A 22253-nucleotide genomic window follows, 5' to 3' on the forward strand; every position below is an offset into this window, starting at 1 on the left:
CTCAGCAAGACACTTTCCATAGAACAGCATAGCAATCACTCACTGAGCGGAGGAATCGTGACACTATTATTCTTATTTAATAGAATACACTTGACACAATAAATGTGTGTATTGAAAATAGGCCGTGATGTATTTATTAAGAGTCAGGCTGCCGTCACACTAGCAGTGTTTGGTCAGTATTTTACATCAGTATTTGTAAGCCAAAACCCTGCTGTAATCCAATAAGTAAAAAGCAAAAGTGCATTTAACTAACACAGTTCTTAGTAATATTGTTTTTGATTTTAAAAAAATAGCATAAAAGTCATCCCGCCGCGACAAGGTGACTCTGATCGGGAGGTCCTACAGTGTCTAAAATTAAAAAACTTACCATGTGTCAGTGTTGACCCCAGTGTGAATAAGGGTACCGTCACACAGTGCAATTTTGATCGCTACAACGGCACGATTTGTGACGTTCCAGCGATGCATTTACGATATCGTTGTGTCTGACACGCTACTGCGATCCGGATCCCCGCTGAGAATCGTACGTCGTAGCAGATCGTTTGAAACTTTCTTTCGTCGTCTAGTGTCCCGCTGTGGCGGCATGATTGCATTGTGTGACACAGGTTGTATACGATGTGCGCACAGTAACCAACGGCTTCTACATCGCAAATACGTCATGAAATTATCGCTCCAGCGCCGTGTATTGCAACGTGTGACCGCAGTATACGACGCTGAAGCGATACTTATACGACGCTGCAACGTCACGAATCGTGCCGTCGTAGCAATGAAAATGGCACTGTGTGACGGTACCCTAAGGGCAGACAAAAAGGACCTGATCCCAACCAGAGTAAGATGCTCTCCTTTAGCTTTAAAGGGATTGTCCACTATTGTACATCCCTTTCTGAAGTGCCCATCATAGCATAGTTCTGCAACTTTGCTACAATAATAGCTTGCTACTTCCAGTAGGTGGCACTAGCGTACACGTGGTACTTACCTCCTGGAGCGGTGCCGTTCCTGGGATGTCGACGTTGTGATTTCCGGTGGTAACATGACGCTGTTATGTCACATGACCGCTGCAGACTATCAGAATTTGGTCGTCTGGGAATCCACATTGGTCAGTGGTGAATGATGCTGTAGAGACAAACATTTGTATTGCGCTTTTCTTACAGTGGACTCACAGTGCAGTCAGGGGAGTGAATGGATCAGTTTGGTATCATGTCCAGTAATGTAGAGGGTCTACGTGATATTTATCTTTAAATTTAAGACTACACGGGAGGGGGATCTGGAATTGTAAATGTGTCCAGAGATGAGATCTCTCTGATTGATGCAGGTAATGAGTTCCAGAGGGCGGAGGCCGGATAACAAAGGCTCGGCCTCCAAGTGTGCGCTGAATCCTGGGTACGGACAGCTCACTCCTCCCTGCCAACTGGATTAGTCAGCTTCTGGAGATCCCTCAAGTAGCTGGGTCCTAACTCATTCATGGCTTTCAGGACACGACTGGAGAGTCAACATTATTGGAGAATGTCGAAGCTGATTTGTTGGTGACCCGGCTGCGGTTTATTACTTTATCAGGGAGGCCTGTGTGGGGGGCATTAGAATAGTCCAGCCGAGAGGATATAATGGTATGACCCAGAGATAAAAGGTCTTCTGCTGGGGTGAGGGGTCTAATTTTGGCAATTTTCCTCAGATTAAAAAAGGCCTTAATGAAGGCCGATACTTGGATTCAGTATGATGTTTCCCGTCAATAACTGCACCCAGATTGTGCACTAGGTGTGATATTTAAGGGGTTGGGTTCCCGATCCAGTAGTATCTTATCATGACAGTAGGACATGAAGTAGAAGCAGTGATGGTGATTTCATCTGGAACAATTTATTGAAACAAAAGCCAAGAATTGTGGGTATATCCCAACCATTGTCCTCAATTCTCCTACTGTCCACAAGTGGAGATATTGTCTGCTGAAACATTGCGTCCCACTCTTCATGAAGGGCGGCCCTCAGGTCATTGTGGGGTACAGAGTTACGAGCCTCTACACGGTGACTCAGCTGATCCCAGAGGTTTTCTATGGGATTCAGGTCTGGAGAAACTGAGGTCGCTCCATCTGAGGCCCCCCAGTCTCCAGTAGCCATTCCCCAATGATGTGACCTGGATGAGATGGAACATGGTCATCCATGAAAATGACATTAGGCCTGTGTTGTTCCTGCAGAAGCTCAATGACTGGATCAATGATGTTATTCCAGTAGTAGGGGCTTGTCAAAAAGTGTACACTAGTTCTGTATAACTACACTCACCTGCCCACACTGTGACACCACCATCAAAGGCTTGTGTGGTGACAGAAGTGGCTGATATATAGCGCACTCCTTGACATCTCCAACATCGTTGGCGCCATAATTTCTGATCAGTGTGTATCGCCTTTCATCAGTGAACAGCACTGAGGTCACTGGTCCCTCGTCCAGTGTAGATGCTCCCTGGCCCATGAAGACGATGAAGCCTGTGTCTGGTGGTGCGGTCAGGTACCTTGCAAGTTGTCTAGCTCGCAGACCACGCTGATGTGTGTGGTTTCGAATGCTCTGACGTGGCACTTCGGGGCCTCTCTCCTCCCTTACGTATGTCTGGAGTTTTGTGACGTTCATCATCCAGTTCTGAAGGACATTGTTTACAATGAAGGGTCATCAGTGTGGAATGCTGAAAAAAATAGAGGGCATTGTAGGATCATCCTGAAATTTCACCCGAAAGCCAAATATTCCCAACATTTTGTGAGTGTGCATATTAATGATTTCTGGCACAAGCCGTCGGGACTCTCCAGCCTCAGTGATGTCTGTCCTGGTCCAGGTGGCATGTCATTCTATGGAGACGCTGGAGGATTGCTGTGATCTCTGGTTCACCTAGCAGATCAATCTTCAGCCATTGAGTTGATGTAGTAACTTGATGTTTCTGGATGTCAGACCTAATAGCAGAACCGCAAAGTAATGGAGACATGTTGTGGCGATGATGGCAGCAGCCGTGTGGCTGCGGAGTTTACTTTGTGGAGCAGCTGCTCTGGACGGTTTCTTGGATTCATTATTTCTCATGACCACAGTGGATGTTTCCTTATTTATGGATGTGGAGCGCCCCCAAACGCAGGGCAACGGGGTACTCGGTACCGGGTCTCTCTCTCTGTTCTGGGGATGTCACGGTGGCCTGACCCGGTCCGTGGCCCTGCTAAGGGGCGCCCAATTAAAGATGTAGGTGACGGTGTAGGTCGCAGTAAATAACGAGGACACAGGGTTGCAGTCTCTTTACCTCTTTACTGAAGACTTCGGCATCTGCAATCCAGAGCACTGCTAACAGGGCTGGCTGAGACCGGCCGGTCCAAAGGCACCTCCAGAGTTCCCTTTACAGGTGGAAATCAGTGGCCTTCCTACCAGCGCCTGTGTGTTGTAGTACTTCCTTGCTGAGCACCACGGGATAGCCCTCACAACTGTCGTGTATGTTTCTGTTCTTTCTCTCCGTCCCCCAGATGATATGGACAGGACACACCCGTATGACGGGGTAGGCCTGGAGTTATTTTATAGGGACCCTAGAGACGCCCCTCTCCCACAATTGCCTCCGTTGTCTTCGTTAGGTGTAAAGGTGAGACAGCCAACCTAAAGTTAACTGCCCGGCCGTAGTTCAAAGTAATGCGTAGAGTCTCTTACTTCCTCGGCGTTTCGGCCGCCGGCTACACGCCTCAGAAGGATGTTGCTGATCTTGGGGCACGACTCCTTCTGGTTCTATCTCCTTTATGCTGTGATCCCATTTCTCACTTCTCCACAATATGCTTTGCTTCGTGTCCTTTCTTAGGAGTCTGCCGCTAAAGGCACAAGCATGGCTCCGTAATGATCTGTCTGTTCTAGGCCGCTGTCAGGATCCCACCCCTGACAGGTCCTCTCTCGAACTCTCCCCAGCTACTTTTCCACCTAACTTCCTATCCAACCCCCAGTTTTACCCATGTGTGAAGAGTGGCCTAGTAGATAGGACCTTTTGCTCCCCCTGGCGGCCGGAGTGTGAAGTGTAATGTGTGTCTGTGATACCTGCAAGGTGAACTCTATTAGTGCAATCAGACGCACCATCACTCCCCCTGGTGGATGAGCGACATTACTGCAACGACCAGACTCTGGGGCGCTGCACTCCCCCCCCCCCCGTTAAATCCAGTACTCCCGGACTGGGAAGAGAAGAACAACAATACATGTTAACAAAAGACATACAAAATGTTGAAATGCTATGAACAAGTAAATATACCAGTGCTTCCCTTTATGGGAGGTGAGGACGCTTGAACGTTGCGAAAGTTTGGTCATGCACAGTTCATGACTCCCAGTTCAGTGGGTGCAACCTTGAAACAGCAGGGACCCCGGGTAAACAAAGGGGTCCCTGTGAAAGTTTTGGAGCAATTCACTGTCCATTACTCCGTTGTCCATTTTTAAACCTGTAACAAAGATATTTACACAAACATTTTCAACCAAATAGCAACTATCGTTAATATCTCCAAGTTTTGTAGCGAAGTGGAGTTTGGTTCTTGATGCTACGTGTAGACCTTCACAGTGCAGGGGTTGCTATTGGCCTAACAGGGCCCGCTATGCTTGCTATCACTGGTGTAGTGCACTGCCTTCTAGCTACACTTCTAGTGAGTCTGGGTAGCACTGGCATGCTGGAGCTCTCAGGACTGCTGCTACTAATGGTGGGCATGGCAGATTCACCGATAGCAGAGGGAGGACTTGCCGGTTCAACGGTTGGCATGGCATCCTCTGGTGGGGTCTGCTGTGATTGCGGGTCCGGATGATCTGGCACCACATTTAGCTCTGGCGGTTTCAGTTGACGAAACGTTAAGACAGGTACCACGATGGCTTGATTTATTTGAGTCCAGGACTGGGGAAAATCGCCAAGAACAGTGTGTATCATCTTCTCCTCTTCTACAGGAGAAGAGGTTCTTGGATCTGCTTCCTTTTCTCTCAACTTATCAGGGCATATTTTAAGGTGATCTCTGGATATTGCCGTTGAGGTTTCCCCTCCATCTTTGCTGATGAGACAGACCTTTATATTGTCGAAATCGGATGGCAGGATGGTATACGGTTCCGCTTCCCATTGGTCATCAAGCTTGTGTAATCTCCTCTTCCGTTTGAGTACTTGCTCACCGGGTGACAAGGGAATCGCAGGAGCATGCTGGTTGTAGTCCCTTTCTTGTTTTTGTCTGGCTTGGGCTAGACTTCTTTCCACGCACTCCTGTATTTGGTGGTACCTTTGCTGCCTTTCCGTATCCCAATCAGCATCTGGCGAGGTATCTTCAGGGGTTAGGACCCTCATGTCTAGATCAACAGGTAACTTGCTAGATCTTCCTCGCATCAGGTACGCTGGGGTGCAGTTGGTGGAATTCACTGGGATGTGGTTGTACATGTCTACCAAGTCAGGCAACTTTGTTGGCCACAAGTTCCGTTCCTCCACAGGCAAGGCCTTCAGTAAGTCGATTACCACTAGGTTCATCTTCTCACACATCCCGTTAGTTTGTGGATGGTACGGTGTGGTTCTGATCTTTTTACACCCGTACAGATTGCAGAACTCCTGGAACACCTCCGCTTCAAATGCTGGCCCCTAGTCAGTCAGTACCTTCTCCGGGTACCCATGTGGTCTACAGAAGTACTGCTGGAAGGTTTTGGCGGCTGTCCTGGCCGTTAGATATTTGACCGGCACAACTACCAGGAATCTAGAGTAGTGATCCACGATGGTAAGAACGTAGACATAGCCTGACCGGCTAGGTGTTAGCTTCACATGATCTAGCGCGACCAGTTCGAGCGGCCGGTTGGTGATGATAGGCTGCAAGGGAGCCCGTTGGCTGTCACGGTCCCTCCTGCATAGGCTACATGGGCCACACTCTCGACACCACTTCTCAATGGCTTTCTTCATGCCAATCCAGTAGAACCTCCCACGGAGTAGCCTCTCCAACTTCCTCCATCCGAAGTGGCCTGCCCCATCGTGGTACGCTCCCAGAACCATTGGCACATCTTGCCTTGGGACCACTATCTGCCATACCAATTCATGGGTGCGGGGGTCGATGCTTCTCCGGCACAGCTTACCGTTGTGAATAAACAGTTTGCTTCTCCCCTTCCACAGCTGTTGTGTCTCTTGTAGGTCATCCGGGCCGGGATGCAAACCTGCCTGCGTAAGAAGCTCTTTCACCCGACGGACCGCAGGGTCACCATCCTGGGTTTCTGCCCATCCATGGTGGGGCAGGGGATTCAGCGTGGCGTCCTGCTTGTTCTGGCGCCTGTTCTTCACATGATGGGAACACTGGGTGGCCTTGGGGCGATGGAAAGCGGGCAGCTCTACCTCTTCAAGTGCCTCCGGATCTTCCCCCGTTTCTGGCAAGTTGGGCATCCGGGACAATGCATCGGCATTCACATTCTTGTGTGTTGTGAATTTGGATTCTGGGCTCCCCCGGTGGCTACTGGTGGAATTGAACTGGTGTCTTCATCTTCTCTGTTCACCTGTTCCCATCAAGATGTGGGAGTCGCTATATAACCTTGCTGCTCTGTTAGTTGCTTGCCGGTCAACAATGTTATCAGAAGCCTCTCTGTGCTTGTTCCTGCTCCTAGACAACTACTAGATAAGTTGGACTCTTGTCCATGTTTGTTTTTGCATTTTTGTTCCAGTTCACAGCTGTAGTTTCGTTACTGTGTCTGGAAAGCTCTTGTGAACAGGAATTGCCACTCTGGTGTTATGAGTTAATGCCAGAGTTTTAAAGTAATTTCTGGATGGTGTTTTGATAGGGTTTTCAGCTGACCATGAAAGTGTCCTTTCTGTCTTCTGCTATGTAGTAAGTGGACCTCAAATTTGCTAAACCTATTTTCATACTACGTTTGTTATTTCATCTTTATTCACCGCCAATACATGTGGGGGGCCTCTGTCTCCTTTCGGGGTATTTCTCTAGAGGTGAGCTAGGACTAATTGTCATGATCTCCATGGCCAGAGAACTAGCATAAGCCTCTATAGGAACAAGCTCTTGGAAGATGTAACTATACTGACCATGAACTAAACCTACCGCATCATCTAGAAGTAGCCAGGTAGCATGTCCTACTTTTTATCCCTATATGCCCAGCGCCGGCCGGAGAACTAAATAATGCTAGCAGAGGGAAATATAAGACCTGACTCACCTCTAGAGAAATGCCCAAAAAAAGGAGACAGAAGCCCCCCACATATATTGGCGGTGATATGAGATGAAACAACAAACGCAGCAGGAAAATAGTTTTAGCAAATTTGAGGTCCGCTTTCTAGATAGCAGAAGACAGAAAGCATACTTTCATGGTCAGTAGAAAACCCTAACAAAACACATCCAGAAATTACTTTAGGACTCTGGCATTAACTCATAATACCAGAGTGGCAATTCCTGATCAACAAGAGCTTTCCAGACACAGTAACGAAACTGCAGCTGTGAACTGGAACCAAAATACAAAAACAAAACATGGACGAATGTCCAACTTATCTAGTAGATGTCTGGGAGCAGGAACAAGCACAGAGAGGCTTCTGATAACATTGTTGACCGGCAAGCATCTAACAGAGAAGCCAGGTTATATAGCGACACCCAGATCTAATCAGAACAGGTGAACAGGGAAGATGATGTCACAAGTTCAATTCCACCAGTAGCCACCGGGGGAGCCCAGAATCCAAATTCACAACAGTACCCCCCCCTCAAGGAGGGGGCACCGAACCCTCACCAGAACCACCAGGGCGATCAGGATGGGCCCTATGAAAGGCACGAACCAGATCAGAGGCATGAACATCAGATGCAGTGACCCAAGAATTATCCTCCTGGCCATATCCCTTCCACTTGACCAGATACTGGAGTCTCCGTCTGGAAACACGGGAGTCTAGGATTTTTTCCACAACGTACTCCAACTCACCCTCAACCAACACCGGAGCAGGAGGCTCAACGGAAGGCACAACCGGTGCCTCATACCTGCGCAATAACGACCGATGAAAAACGTTATGAATAGAAAAGGATGCAGGGAGGTCCAAACGGAAGGAAACAGGGTTAAGAATCTCCAATATTTTATACGGACCGATGAACCGAGGCTTAAACTTAGGAGATGAGACCCTCATAGGGACAAAACGAGAAGACAACCACACCAAATCTCCAACACAAAGCCGAGGACCAACACGACGGTGACGGTTGGCAAAAAGCTGAGTCTTCTCCTGGGACAACTTTAAATTGTCCATCACCTGCCCCCAGATATGATGCAATCTCTCCACCACCGCATCCACTCCAGGACAATCCGAGGATTCCATCTGACCGGAGGAAAATCGAGGATGGAACCCCGAATTACAGAAAAACGGGGAAACCAAGGTGGCAGAGCTGGCCCGATTATTGAGGGCGAACTCCGCCAATGGCAAAAAAGCAACCCAATCATCCTGGTCAGCAGACACAAAACACCTCAGATATGTCTCCAGGGTCTGATTAGTCCGCTCGGTCTGGCCATTAGTCTGAGGGTGAAAAGCAGACGAAAAAGACAAATCTATGCCCATCCTAGCACAAAATGCCCGCCAAAATCTAGACACAAATTGGGTTCCTCTGTCAGAAACGATATTCTCAGGAATACCATGCAAACGAACAACATTTTGAAAAAACAGGGGCACCAACTCGGAAGAAGAAGGCAATTTGGGCAGGGGAACCAAATGAACCATCTTAGAAAAACGGTCACACACCACCCAGATGACAGACATCTTCTGAGAAACAGGCAGATCTGAAATAAAATCCATCGAGATGTGTGTCCAAGGCCTCTTAGGAATAGGCAAGGGCAACAATAATCCACTAGCCCGAGAACAACAAGGCTTGGCCCGAGCACAAACGTCACAAGACTGCACAAAGCCTCGCACATCTCGTGACAGGGAAGGCCACCAGAAGGATCTTGCCACCAAATCCCTGGTACCAAAAATTCCAGGATGACCTGCCAACGCAGAAGAATGCACCTCAGAGATGACTTTACTGGTCCAATCATCAGGAACAAACAGCCTATCAGGCGGACAACGATCCGGTCTATCCGCCTGAAACTCCTGCAAGGCCCGCCGCAGGTCTGGAGAAACGGCTGACAAGATAACTCCCTCCTTAAGAATACCTGTGGGGTCAGAGTTGCCAGGTGAATCAGGCTCAAAACTCCTAGAAAGGGCATCCGCCTTAACATTCTTAGAACCTGGTAGGTACGATACCACAAAATTAAACCGAGAAAAAAATAATGACCAGCGCGCCTGTCTAGGATTCAGGCGCCTGGCGGTCTCAAGATAAATCAAATTTTTGTGGTCAGTCAATACCACCACCTGATGTCTGGCCCCCTCGAGCCAATGGCGCCACTCCTCAAACGCCCACTTCATGGCCAAAAGCTCCTGATTCCCAACATCATAATTCCGCTCAGCGGGCGAAAATTTACGGGAAAAGAAGGCACAAGGCCTCATCACGGCGCAGTCAGAACTTTTCTGCGACAACACTGCCCCAGCTCCGATCTCAGAAGCGTCGACCTCAACCTGAAAAGGAAGAGTCACATCAGGCTGACGCAACACAGGGGCAGAAGAAAAACAGCGCTTAAGCTCCTGAAAGGCCTCCACAGCATCAGGGGACCAATTAGCAACATCAGCACCCTGTCTAGTCAAATCGGTCAATGGCTTAACGACATCCGAAAAACCAGAAATAAATCGACGATAAAAGTTGGCAAAGCCCAAAAATTTCTGAAGACTTTTAAGAGAAGAGGGCTGCGTCCAATCACAAATAGCTTGAACCTTGACAGGATCCATCTCAATGGAAGAGGGAGAAAAAATATATCCCAAAAAGGAAATTCTCTGAACCCCAAAAACGCACTTAGAACCCTTGACACACAGAGAATTAGACCGCAAAACCTGAAAAACCCTCTTAACTTGCCGGACATGAGAGTCCCAGTCATCCGAAAAAATCAGAATATCATCCAGATACACTATCATAAATTTATCCAAAAAATCGCGGAAAATATCATGCATAAAGGACTGGAAGACTGAAGGGGCATTAGAAAGACCAAAAGGCATCACCAAATACTCAAAGTGGCCCTCGGGCGTATTAAATGCGGTTTTCCACTCATCCCCCTGCCTGATCCGCACCAAATTATACGCCCCACGGAGATCAATCTTAGAGAACCACTTGGCCCCCTTTATGCGAGCAAACAAATCAGTCAGCAACGGCAATGGGTATTGATATTTAACCGTGATTTTATTCAAAAGCCGATAATCAATACATGGTCTCAAAGAGCCGTCTTTTTTTGACACAAAGAAAAAACCGGCTCCTAAGGGAGATGACGATGGACGAATATGTCCCTTTTCCAAGGACTCCTTTATATATTCTCGCATAGCAGCATGTTCAGGCACAGACAGATTAAATAAACGACCCTTTGGGTATTTACTACCCGGAATTAAATCTATAGCACAATCGCACTCACGGTGCGGAGGTAGTGAACCAAGCTTGGGTTCTTCAAAGACGTCACGATAGTCAGACAGGAACTCAGGGATTTCAGAGGGGATAGATGATGAAATGGACACCAAAGGTACGTCCCCATGAGTCCCCTTACATCCCCAGCTCAACACAGACATAGCTCTCCAGTCAAGGACTGGGTTGTGAGACTGCAGCCATGGCAATCCCAGCACCAAATCCTCATGTAGATTATACAGCACTAGAAAACGAATAGTCTCCTGGTGATCCGGATTAATACACATAGTCACTTGTGTCCAGTATTGTGGTTTATTATTAGCCAATGGGGTGGAGTCAATCCCCTTCAGAGGAATAAGAGTTTCCAAAGGCTCTAAATCATACCCACAACGATTGGCAAAGGACCAATCCATAAGACTCAAAGCGGCGCCAGAGTCGACATAGGCGTCAGTAGTAATAGATGACAAAGAGCAAATCAGGGTCACAGACAAAATAAATTTAGACTGTAAAGTGCCAATGGAAACAGATTTATCAAGCTTTTTAGTACGTTTAGAGCATGCTGATATAACATGAGTAGAATCCCCACAATAGAAACACAACCCATTTTTCCGTCTAAAATTCTGCCGCTCGCTTCTGGACAGAATTCTATCACACTGCATGCTTTCTGGCGTCTTCTCAGTGGACACCGCCAGATGGTGCACTGGTTTGCGCTCCCGCAGACGCCTATCGATCTGAATGGCCATTGTCATGGACTCATTCAGACCCGCAGGCACAGGGAACCCCACCATAACATCCTTAATGGCATCAGAGAGACCCTCTCTGAAAGTAGCCGCCAAGGCACACTCATTCCACTGAGTAAGCACAGACCATTTACGGAATCTTTGGCAGTAAATTTCAGCTTCATCTTGCCCCTGCGATAGGGACATCAAAGTTTTTTCTGCCTGAAGTTCCAAATGAGGTTCCTCATACAGCAAGCCCAAGGCCAAAAAAAACGCATCCACATTGCGCAACGCAGGATCCCCTGGTGCCAATGCAAAAGCCCAGTCTTGAGGGTCGCCGCGGAGCAAGGAAATCACAATCCCAACCTGCTGTGCAGGGTCTCCAGCAGAACGAGATTTCAGGGACAAAAATAGCTTACAATTATTTCTAAAATTCTGAAAGCTAGATCTATTCCCTGAGAAGAATTCCGGCAAAGGAATTCTCGGCTCAGATACCGGAGCATGAATAATAAAATCTTGCAAATTTTGTACTTTCGTGGTGAGATTATTCAAACCTGCAGTTACACTCTGAAGATCCATTATTAACAGGTGAACACAAAGCCATTCAAAGATTATAAGGAGAGAGAAAAAAAAGAAAGACTGCAGCATAGACAGACTGGCAAGTGATCCAATTAAGAGCACAGAAAAAAAAAAAAAAAAAACTCTCAGCAGACTTCTTATTTCTCTCCTTTCTCAGCCAAGGATTTTAACCCTTTAGTGGGCCGGTCAAACTGTCATGATCTCCATGGCCAGAGAACTAGCATAAGCCTCTATAGGAACAAGCTCTTGGAAGATGTAACTATACTGACCATGAACTAAACCTACCGCATCATCTAGAAGTAGCCAGGTAGCATGTCCTACTTTTTATCCCTATATGCCCAGCGCCGGCCGGAGAACTAAATAATGCTAGCAGAGGGAAATATAAGACCTGACTCACCTCTAGAGAAATGCCCAAAAAAAGGAGACAGAAGCCCCCCACATATATTGGCGGTGATATGAGATGAAACAACAAACGCAGCAGGAAAATAGTTTTAGCAAATTTGAGGTCCGCTTTCTAGATAGCAGAAGACAGAAAGCATACTTTCATGGTCAGTAGAAAACCCTAACAAAACACATCCAGAAATTACTTTAGGACTCTGGCATTAACTCATAATACCAGAGTGGCAATTCCTGATCAACAAGAGCTTTCCAGACACAGTAACGAAACTGCAGCTGTGAACTGGAACCAAAATACAAAAACAAAACATGGACGAATGTCCAACTTATCTAGTAGATGTCTGGGAGCAGGAACAAGCACAGAGAGGCTTCTGATAACATTGTTGACCGGCAAGCATCTAACAGAGAAGCCAGGTTATATAGCGACACCCAGATCTAATCAGAACAGGTGAACAGGGAAGATGATGTCACAAGTTCAATTCCACCAGTAGCCACCGGGGGAGCCCAGAATCCAAATTCACAACAACTAATATTTTCCTCTGCTAGCATTATTTAGTCCTCCGGCTGGTGCTGGGCATCTAGAATCAACGTAGGCATGCTACCCGGCCACTGCTAGTTGTGCGTTAGGTTTAGTTCATGGTCAGCTCAGTTCCCATCTTCCAAGAGCTAGTTCCTATATATGCTGATGCTATGTTCTCTTGCCATTGAGAACATGACAGTTTGACCGGCCCACTAAAGGGTTAAAATCCTTGGCTGAGAAAGGAGAGAAATAAGAAGTCTGTTGAGATTTTTATTTTTTTTTTTCTCTCCTTCTAATCTTTGAATGGCTCTGTGTCCACCTGTTTATAATGGATCTTCAGAGTGTAACTGCAGGTTTGAATAATCTCGCCACGAAGGTACAAAATTTGCAAGACTTTGTTTGTCATGCACCTGTATCTGAGCCGAGAATTCCTTTGCCGGAATTTTTCTCGGGGAATAGATCTGGGTTTCAGAATTTTCGAAATAATTGCAAATTATTTTTGTCCCTGAAATCTCGCTCTGCCGGAGACCCTGCACAGCAGGTCAGGATTGTGATTTCCTTGCTCCGGGGCGACCCTCAAGACTGGGCTTTCTCATTGACACCAGGGGATCCTGCGTTGCTCAATGTGGATGCGTTTTTTCTGGCCTTGGGGTTGCTTTATGACGAACCTCATTTGGAGCTTCAGGCAGAAAAAACTTTGATGTCCCTATCTCAGGGGCAAGATGAAGCGGAAATTTACTGCCAAAGATTCCGTAAATGGTCTGTGCTTACTCAGTGGAATGAGTGCGCCCTGGCGGCGACTTTCAGAGAGGGTCTCTCTGATGCCATTAAGGATGTTATGGTGGGGTTCCCTGTGCCTGCGGGTCTGAATGAGTCCATGACAATGGCTATTCAGATCGATAGGCGTTTGCGGGAGCGCAAACCAGTGCACCATCTGGCGGTGTCCACTGAGAAGTCGCCAGAGAGTATGCAGTGTGATAGAATTCTGTCCCGAAGCGAGCGGCAGAATTTTAGACGGAAAAATGGGTTGTGTTTCTATTGTGGTGATTCTACTCATGTTATATCAGCATGCTCTAAGCGCACTAAAAAGCTTGATAAATCTGTTTCCATTTGCACCTTACCGTCTAAGTTTATTCTATCTGTGACCCTGATTTGCTCTTTGTCATCTATTACCACGGACGCCTTTGTCGACTCTGGCGCCGCTTTGAGTCTTATGGATTGGTCCTTTGCCAAACGCTGTGGGTATGATTTAGAGCCTTTGGAGACTCCTATTCCTCTGAAGGGGATTGACTCCACCCCATTGGCTAATAATAAACCACAATACTGGACACAAGTAACTATGCGTATTAATCCGGATCACCAGGAGATTATTCGCTTTCTGGTGCTGTATAATCTACATGATGATTTGGTGCTAGGATTGCCTTGGCTGCAATCTCACAACCCAGTCCTCGACTGGAGAGCTATGTCTGTGTTGAGCTGGGGATGTAAGGGGGCTCATGGGGATGTACCTGTGGTTTCCATTTCATCATCTATTCCCTCTGAAATTCCTGAGTTCCTGTCTGACTATCGTGACGTCTTTGAAGAATCCAAGCTTGGTTCATTACCTCCGCACCGAGAGTGCGATTGTGCCATAGATTTAATTCCGGGTAGTAAATACCCAAAGGGTCGTTTATTTAATCTGTCTGTGCCTGAACATGCTGCTATGCGAGAATATATAAAGGAGTCCTTGGAAAAGGGACATATTCGTCCATCGTCATCTCCCTTAGGAGCCGGTTTTTTCTTTGTGTCAAAAAAAGACGGCTCTTTGAGACCATGTATCGATTATCGGCTTTTGAACAAAATCACTGTTAAATATCAATACCCATTGCCGTTGCTGACTGATTTGTTTGCTCGCATAAAGGGGGCCAAGTGGTTCTCTAAGATTGACCTTCGTGGGGCGTATAATTTGGTGCGAATCAGGCAGGGGGATGAGTGGAAGACCGCATTTAATACGCCCGAGGGCCACTTTGAGTATTTAGTGATGCCTTTTGGTCTTTCAAATGCTCCGTCAGTTTTCCAGTCCTTTATGCATGATATTTTTCGCGATTATTTGGATAAATTTATGATTGTGTATCTGGATGATATTCTGATTTTTTCGGATGACTGGGACTCTCATGTCCAGCAAGTCAGGAGGGTTTTCCAGGTTTTGCGGTCTAATTCTTTGTGTGTGAAGGGTTCTAAGTGTGTTTTTGGGGTACAGAGGATTTCCTTTTTGGGATATATTTTTTCTCCCTTTTCCATTGAAATGGATCCTGTCAAGGTTCAAGCTATTTGTGATTGGACGCAGCCCTCTTCTCTTAAGAGTCTTCAGAAATTTTTGGGCTTTGCTAACTTTTATCGTCGATTTATTGCTGGTTTTTCGGATATTGCTAAACCATTGACCGATTTGACTAAGAAGGGTGCTGATGTTGCTGATTGGTCCCCTGACGCTGTGGAGGCCTTTCGGGAGCTTAAACGCCGTTTTTCCTCTGCCCCTGTGTTGCGTCAGCCTGATGTTGCTCTACCTTTTCAGGTTGAGGTCGACGCTTCTGAGATCGAAGCTGGGGCAGTGTTGTCGCAGAAAAGTTCTGACTGCTCCGTGATGAGGCCTTGTGCCTTCTTTTCCCGTAAATTTTCGCCCGCTGAGCGGAATTATGATGTTGGGAATCGGGAGCTTTTGGCCATGAAGTGGGCTTTTGAGGAGTGGCGCCATTGGCTTGAGGGGGCCAGACATCAGGTGGTGGTATTGACTGACCACAAAAATTTGATTTATCTTGAGACCGCCAGGCGCCTGAATCCTAGACAGGCGCGCTGGTCATTATTTTTCTCTCGGTTTAATTTTGTGGTGTCATACCTACCGGGTTCTAAGAATGTTAAGGCGGATGCCCTTTCTAGGAGTTTTGAGCCTGACTCGCCTGGTAACTCTGAGCCCACAGGTATCCTTAAGGATGGAGTGGTATTGTCAGCCGTTTCTCCAGACCTGCGGCGGGCCTTGCAGGAGTTTCAGGCGGATAGACCGGATCGTTGCCCACCTGATAAACTGTTTGTTCCTGATGATTGGACCAGTAGAGTCATCTCTGAGGTTCATTCTTCTGCGTTGGCAGGTCATCCTGGCATTTTTGGTACCAGGGATTTGGTGGCAAGGTCCTTCTGGTGGCCTTCCCTGTCACGAGATGTGCGAGGCTTTGTGCAGTCTTGTGACGTTTGTGCTCGGGCCAAGCCTTGTTGTTCTCGGGCTAGTGGATTATTGTTGCCCTTGCCTATTCCTAAGAGGCCTTGGACGCACATCTCGATGGATTTTATTTCAGATCTGCCTGTTTCTCAGAAGATGTCTGTCATCTGGGTGGTGTGTGACCGTTTCTCTAAGATGGTCCATTTGGTTCCTCTGCCCAAGTTGCCTTCTTCTTCCGAGTTGGTTCCTCTGTTTTTTCAAAATGTTGTTCGTTTGCATGGTATTCCGGAGAATATCATTTCTGACAGAGGGACCCAATTCGTGTCTAGATTTTGGCGGGCATTCTGTGCTAGGATGGGCATAGATTTATCTTTTTCGTCCGCTTTCCATCCTCAGACGAATGGCCAGACCGAGCGGACTAATCAGACCCTGGAGACATATCTGAGGTGTTTTGTGTCTGCTGACCAGGATGATTGGGTTGCTTTTTTGCCATTGGCAGAGTTCGCTCTCAATAATCAGGCCAGCTCTGCCACTTTGGTGTCCCCGTTTTTCTGTAATTCGGGGTTTCATCCTCGATTTTCCTCTGGTCAGGTGGAATCTTCGGATTGTCCTGGAGTGGATGCTGTGGTGGAGAGATTGCATCAGATCTGGGGGCAGGTGGTGGACAATTTGAGGTTGTCCCAGGAGAAGACTCAGCTTTTTGCCAACCGCCACCGTCGTGTTGGTCCTCGGCTTTGTGTTGGGGATTTGGTGTGGTTGTCTTCTCGTTTTGTCCCTATGAGGGTCTCTTCTCCTAAGTTTAAGCCTCGGTTCATCGGCCCGTATAAGATATTGGAGATTCTTAACCCTGTTTCCTTCCGTTTGGACCTCCCTGCATCCTTTTCTATTCATAACGTTTTTCATCGGTCATTATTGCGCAGGTATGAGGTACCGGTTGTGCCTTCCGTTGAGCCTCCTGCTCCGGTGTTGGTTGAGGGTGAGTTGGAGTACGTTGTGGAGAAAATCTTAGACTCTCGTGTTTCCAGACGGAGACTCCAGTATCTGGTCAAGTGGAAGGGATACGGCCAGGAGGATAATTCTTGGGTGAATGCGTCTGATGTTCATGCCTCTGATTTGGTTCGTGCCTTTCATAGGGCCCATCCTGATCGCCCTGGTGGTTCTGGTGAGGGTTCGGTGCCCCCTCCTTGAGGGGGGGGTACTGTTGTGAATTTGGATTCTGGGCTCCCCCGGTGGCTACTGGTGGAATTGAACTGGTGTCTTCATCTTCTCTGTTCACCTGTTCCCATCAAGATGTGGGAGTCGCTATATAACCTTGCTGCTCTGTTAAGGTACCTTCACACGAAACGACATCGCTAGCGATCCGTGACGTTGCAGCGTCCTGGCTAGCGATATCGTTTCGTTTGACACGCAGCAGCGATCAGGATCCTGCTGTGATATCGCTGGTCGCTGAATAAAGTCCAGAACTTTATTTGGTCGTCCGATCGCCGTGTATCGTTGTGTTTGAAAGCAAAAGCAACGATACCAGCGATGTTTTACACTGGTAACCAGGGTAAACATCGGGTTACCAAGCGCAGGGCCGCGCTTAGTAACCCGATGTTTACCCTGGTTACCAGCATAAAAGTAAAAAAAACAAACAGCACATACTTACATGCGTCCCCCAGCGTCTGCTTCCTGACACTTACTGAGCGCCGGCCCTAAAGTGAAAGTGAAAGCAGAGCGGTGACGTCACCGCTCTGCTGTTAGGGCCGGAGCTCAGTCAGTGTCAGGAAGCAGACGCTGCGGGACGCGCAGGTGAGTATGTACTGTTTGTTTTTTTTTACTTTTACGCTGGTAACCAGGGTAAACATCGGGTTACTAAGCGCGGCCCTGCGCTTAGCAACCCGATGTTTACCCTGGTTACCCGGGGACCTCGGCATCGTTGGTCGCTGGAGAGCGGTCTGTGTGACAGCTCTCCAGCGATCAAACAGCGACGCTGCAGCGATCGGCATCGTTGTCGCTATCGCTGCAGCGTCGCTTCGTGTGAAGGTACCTTTAGTTGCTTGCCGGTCAACAATGTTATCAGAAGCCTCTCTGTGCTTGTTCCTGCTCCTAGACAACTACTAGATAAGTTGGACTCTTGTCCATGTTTGTTTTTGCATTTTTGTTCCAGTTCACAGCTGTAGTTTCGTTACTGTGTCTGGAAAGCTCTTGTGAACAGGAATTGCCACTCTGGTGTTATGAGTTAATGCCAGAGTTTTAAAGTAATTTCTGGATGGTGTTTTGATAGGGTTTTCAGCTGACCATGAAAGTGTCCTTTCTGTCTTCTGCTATGTAGTAAGTGGACCTCAAATTTGCTAAACCTATTTTCATACTACGTTTGTTATTTCATCTTTATTCACCGCCAATACATGTGGGGGGCCTCTGTCTCCTTTCGGGGTATTTCTCTAGAGGTGAGCTAGGACTAATATTTTCCTCTGCTAGCATTATTTAGTCCTCCGGCTGGTGCTGGGCATCTAGAATCAACGTAGGCATGCTACCCGGCCACTGCTAGTTGTGCGTTAGGTTTAGTTCATGGTCAGCTCAGTTCCCATCTTCCAAGAGCTAGTTCCTATATATGCTGATGCTATGTTCTCTTGCCATTGAGAACATGACACTTGTGCCCTGCCCGGTACTTGATGGTGAAGTCGTAATTGGACAGCCGGGCCATCCACCGCTGTTCCAAGGCACCGAGTTTTGCTGTGTCCAAATGCGTTAGTGGATTATTATCCGTGAAGACGGTGAATTTCGCTGAGGCCAGGTAGTGCTTGAACCTCTCCGTCACTGCCCAAACAATGGCGAGGAACTCCAGCTTAAAGGAACTATAGTTGTCAGGGTTCCTTTCAGTGGGACGAAGCTTCCTGCTGGCGTAAGCAATTACCCTCTCCTTGCCTTTCTGGACCTGGGACAACACGGCTCCCAACCCCACGTTGCTGGCATCCGTGTACAGCACAAATGGTTGGTCATACTCAGGGTAGGCCAGTACCTCTTCTCCCATCAACGCCGACTTTAAACAAGAGAAGGATCCCTCCAGTCCATCGTTCCAGTCAAATGGAGTAGTCCTACACTTGGTCTTCTTGGACTGGCCCACCAACAGGTCTTGCAAGGGCGCAGCTTTCTTGGTGAAGTCCTTGATAAATCACCTGTAGTAGCCTACCAACCCGAGGAACTGCCGGACTTCATGGAGGTTGTTGGGCTTCGGGCAGTCTTTGATCACAGTAACCTTGTCGGGGTCTGGGGCCACTCCTTCAGCACTCACCACATGGCCCAGGTACTGCACTTTGGGTTTTAGCAGATGGCATTTGGATGGTTTCACCTTTAAGCCAAAGTTGGACAGGGCTTCAAACACCTCAGCCAGGTGCTTCAGATGGTCTTCATAGGTCTTGGAGAAGACAATGACATTGTCCAGATATAGCAGCACGGTTTCAAAGTTCTTGTGTCCCAGACAGCACTCCATCATCCTCTGGAATGTTCCCGGGGCATTGCACAGCCCGAATGGCATGTAGTTGAACTCGCAGAGACCCATCGGCGTCGTGAAGGCCGTGTTTCCTTGTCCGCCTCTGCCACCGGAACCTGTCAGTACCCACTGGTGAGATCCAAGGTAGAAAAGTAGTTAGCAGACTTTAAAGCAGCCAAGGATTCCTCTATCCTGGGCAGTGGATATGCATCCTTATGTGTAATGTGATTCTCCAGAGTATCGTGGGAGCCAGGCTGCTCCAGGTAGGTACGGCATGGAGAAGGGCATTATGGCTGCTGTAGCTGCGGCAGTATCAGGCTGGCTGATGGGGGCAGCAAGCTCTGCGGCAACCGGCGGTGGTACAAGGCCCGCAGCTGCGTCTACTGCGGGGCCCGGAGCAACCCCTGGGTCTGCGGCTGCGACCGCCGCCTCCGCTCCTCCCAAATCAGACATGGCCGTTCCTTCCCCCTGCTAACCTGCTGGAATTCGGGGGTTTCTCTTCCGGAATCGGCACCTCACCGTGTCTTCTTGTCCCGCGCTCTTTTCGGCCGGCTCCGCCCACGAAGCTATGGCTCCTCCCCTCGTGCTCCGCACGGCGCGGCAATGGCGGATTTTGGCGGCAAATAGCAATACACAGTCTTTGCAATAAATCACTATTCAAGCACAATTCAGTCACAGTTCCAAGGCACACATGACCTGATTTTTCAGGCTTAAGTAGATCCTGTTCGTGACACCAAGTTGGAGTGGCCCCCAAATGCAGGGCAGCGGGGTACTCGGTACCGGGTCTCTCTGTTCTGGGGATGTCACGGTGGCCTGACCCGGTCCGTGGCCCTGCTAAGGGGCGCCCAATTAAAGATGTAGGTGACGGTGTAGGTCGCAGTAAATAACGAGGACACAGGGTTGCAGTCTCTTTACCTCTTTACTGAAGGCTTCAGCATCCGCATTCCAGAGCACTGCTAACAGGGCTGGCTGAGACCGGCCGGTCCGAAGGCACATCCAGAGTTCCCTTTACAGGTGAAAATCAGTGGCCTTCCTACCAGCGCCTGTGTGTTGTAGTACCTCCCTGCTGAGCACCACGGGATAGTCCTCACAACTGTCGTGTATGTTTCTGTTCTTTCTCTCCATCCCCCAGATGATATGGATAGGACGCACCCGTATGACGGGGTAGGCCTGGAGCCATTTTATAGGGACCCTAGAGACGCCACTCTCCCACAATTGCCTCCGTTGTCTTCGTTAGGTGTAATGGTGAGACAGCCAACCTAAAGTTAACTGCCCTGCCGTAGTTCAAAGTAATGCGTAGAGTCGCTTACTTCCTCGGCGTTCCGGCCGCCGGCTACGCGCCTCAGAAGGATGTTGCTGATCTTGAGGCACGACTCCTTCTGGTTCCATCTCCTTTGTGCTGTGATCCCGTTTCTCACTTCTCCACAATATGCTTCGCTTTGTGTCCTTTCTTAGGAGACTGCCGCTAAAGGCACAGGCACGGATCGGTCTGTGCTAGGCCGCTGTCAGGATCCCACCCCTGACAGGTCCTCTCTCGAACTCTCCCCAGCTACTTTTCCACCTAACTTCCTATCCAACCCCCACTTTTACCCATGTGTGAGGAGTGGCCTAGTAGATAGGACCTTTTGCTCCCCCTGGTGGCCGGAGTGTGAAGTGTAATGTGTGTCTGTGATACCTGCAAGGTGAACTCTTTTAGTGCAATCAGACGTACCATCACTCCCCCTGGTGGATGAGCGACATTACTGCAACGACCAGACTCTGGGGCGCTGCAGATGACTAGTAGTTGTTGAGGAGGTCGGAGAATGAGTTCTTGACCTATGAGGATTGGTGTTTCACCATTGAAGTTTAAGTCTCGACATCATCTTGTAAGCTCCTTGATGGAGGGTGCATGATGTTTTGGGGTGAAGGTTTTGTGCAATAGACAGAAATTATATCAAATGCAGAGGCACAGACTTGTCTTACTGTGGCAATAGAGTGAGGGTCGGAAAAATGTCCGTCTGTCCCTATAAACTGAGGCTGCTCGTTATAACTTAGGACGAGAGACCCGCGGATCAGGCAAAATTCACATTCACCTGTTTGTGTGGTTTTCCCCAGGAAGTTTGATTTGTGGAGAAGTTATTCTCCATGAGGTTAATGTCCCTCATTATGCTGTAATTCTCTCAAGACCCCGGAGCATAAGAAACGTGATGTGCGAAAAATAGAAGAAATCGTTCCACTCAGCTCTCCGGCCTCCTCCTCTACACACCACCACGAGGCCGGTCTTCACTGCATCGTCTCATCCCCAGACCCTCATATCGGATTCTTCAGGACTCTTTCACAGCACCTGATTTCTGGGCATCATGGCGTCCAGTAGGGTTCTGCGCGAGGGAGGTCATGGCACAGGTCATGAAATCATGACACCATGGACCTCTTGTGGCGCCATGATACCCTTAAATCTGTGCATGAGGCCCAAGATTGCATTGCCAGTGATGGGGAATCAAAAGATGCGGCGAGGACTGGATAGCTGGCTGTGAGTAGTGGAGGGGCCGTAGATGGGATTAGTAAGGATTTTTTTTTTAACCTTTTGATGGACCAGTACGGTTAAAAAAATTAAAAAAATGGTGACCAGGTGCCGCCATATTGCTTAATCCACACAAAAGCGAGTTACAAATAATCTGCATGTTGGCACATGTGAATTTTTGTAAAATTTGAGCAGAATTCACTTTAATTTATGAGCTCATCTCTGATGAGAATACTTTAAGAACTTGGAGTTTTATGAGTTCTTTGTTTTGGTGCTTGACAGCCGGAGGAATCGTTATTGTGATGGTCAAACCATAGACCGGAGATGTCCAATGCTGTGGAATATGGAGCAGAGCCGGCGTCGCTCCACCGATTTACTGCCATATAGAGCCGCTGTGACCAGAACTGGTGCTCGTGACCGATGGAAGTGTACAGCGGTGACAGATGGAAGT

The 22253-nt window shown here is 48.2% G+C and overlaps 1 protein-coding gene across 1 annotated transcript; it reads right to left on the reverse strand.

Annotated features, from left to right (window-relative positions):
* Positions 1-1758: 1758 nt before the first annotated feature.
* LOC143801177 (uncharacterized) lies at positions 1759-19071 on the reverse strand. Its single transcript, XM_077281232.1, has 5 exons — positions 18464-19071; positions 4636-6390; positions 2335-2618; positions 1889-2121; positions 1759-1838 (listed from the first exon to the last, which is right to left on the reverse strand). Exons 2-5 carry the CDS (start codon positions 5482-5484, stop codon positions 1759-1761), a joined length of 1446 nt encoding a protein of 481 aa, XP_077137347.1. The 5' UTR covers positions 5485-6390; positions 18464-19071.
* Positions 19072-22253: the final 3182 nt, after the last annotated feature.

This window comes from Ranitomeya variabilis, chromosome 1, assembly GCF_051348905.1.
Source record: "Ranitomeya variabilis isolate aRanVar5 chromosome 1, aRanVar5.hap1, whole genome shotgun sequence".
NCBI classification, from domain to species: domain Eukaryota; kingdom Metazoa; phylum Chordata; class Amphibia; order Anura; family Dendrobatidae; genus Ranitomeya; species Ranitomeya variabilis.

Coding starts and splice junctions, on each gene's coding strand:
- LOC143801177 (XM_077281232.1), bottom strand. CDS start 5,484: ATGTGTGAGAAGATGAACCTAGTGGTAATCGACTTACTGAAGGCCTTG. Junction 2,122..2,334: donor GATGTTGGAGATGTCAAGGA/GTGCGCTATATA, acceptor CATCTCATCCAG/GTCACATCATTGGGGAATGG. Junction 1,839..1,888: donor TAGGAGAATTGAGGACAATG/GTTGGGATATAC, acceptor AAATTGTTCCAG/ATGAAATCACCATCACTGCT.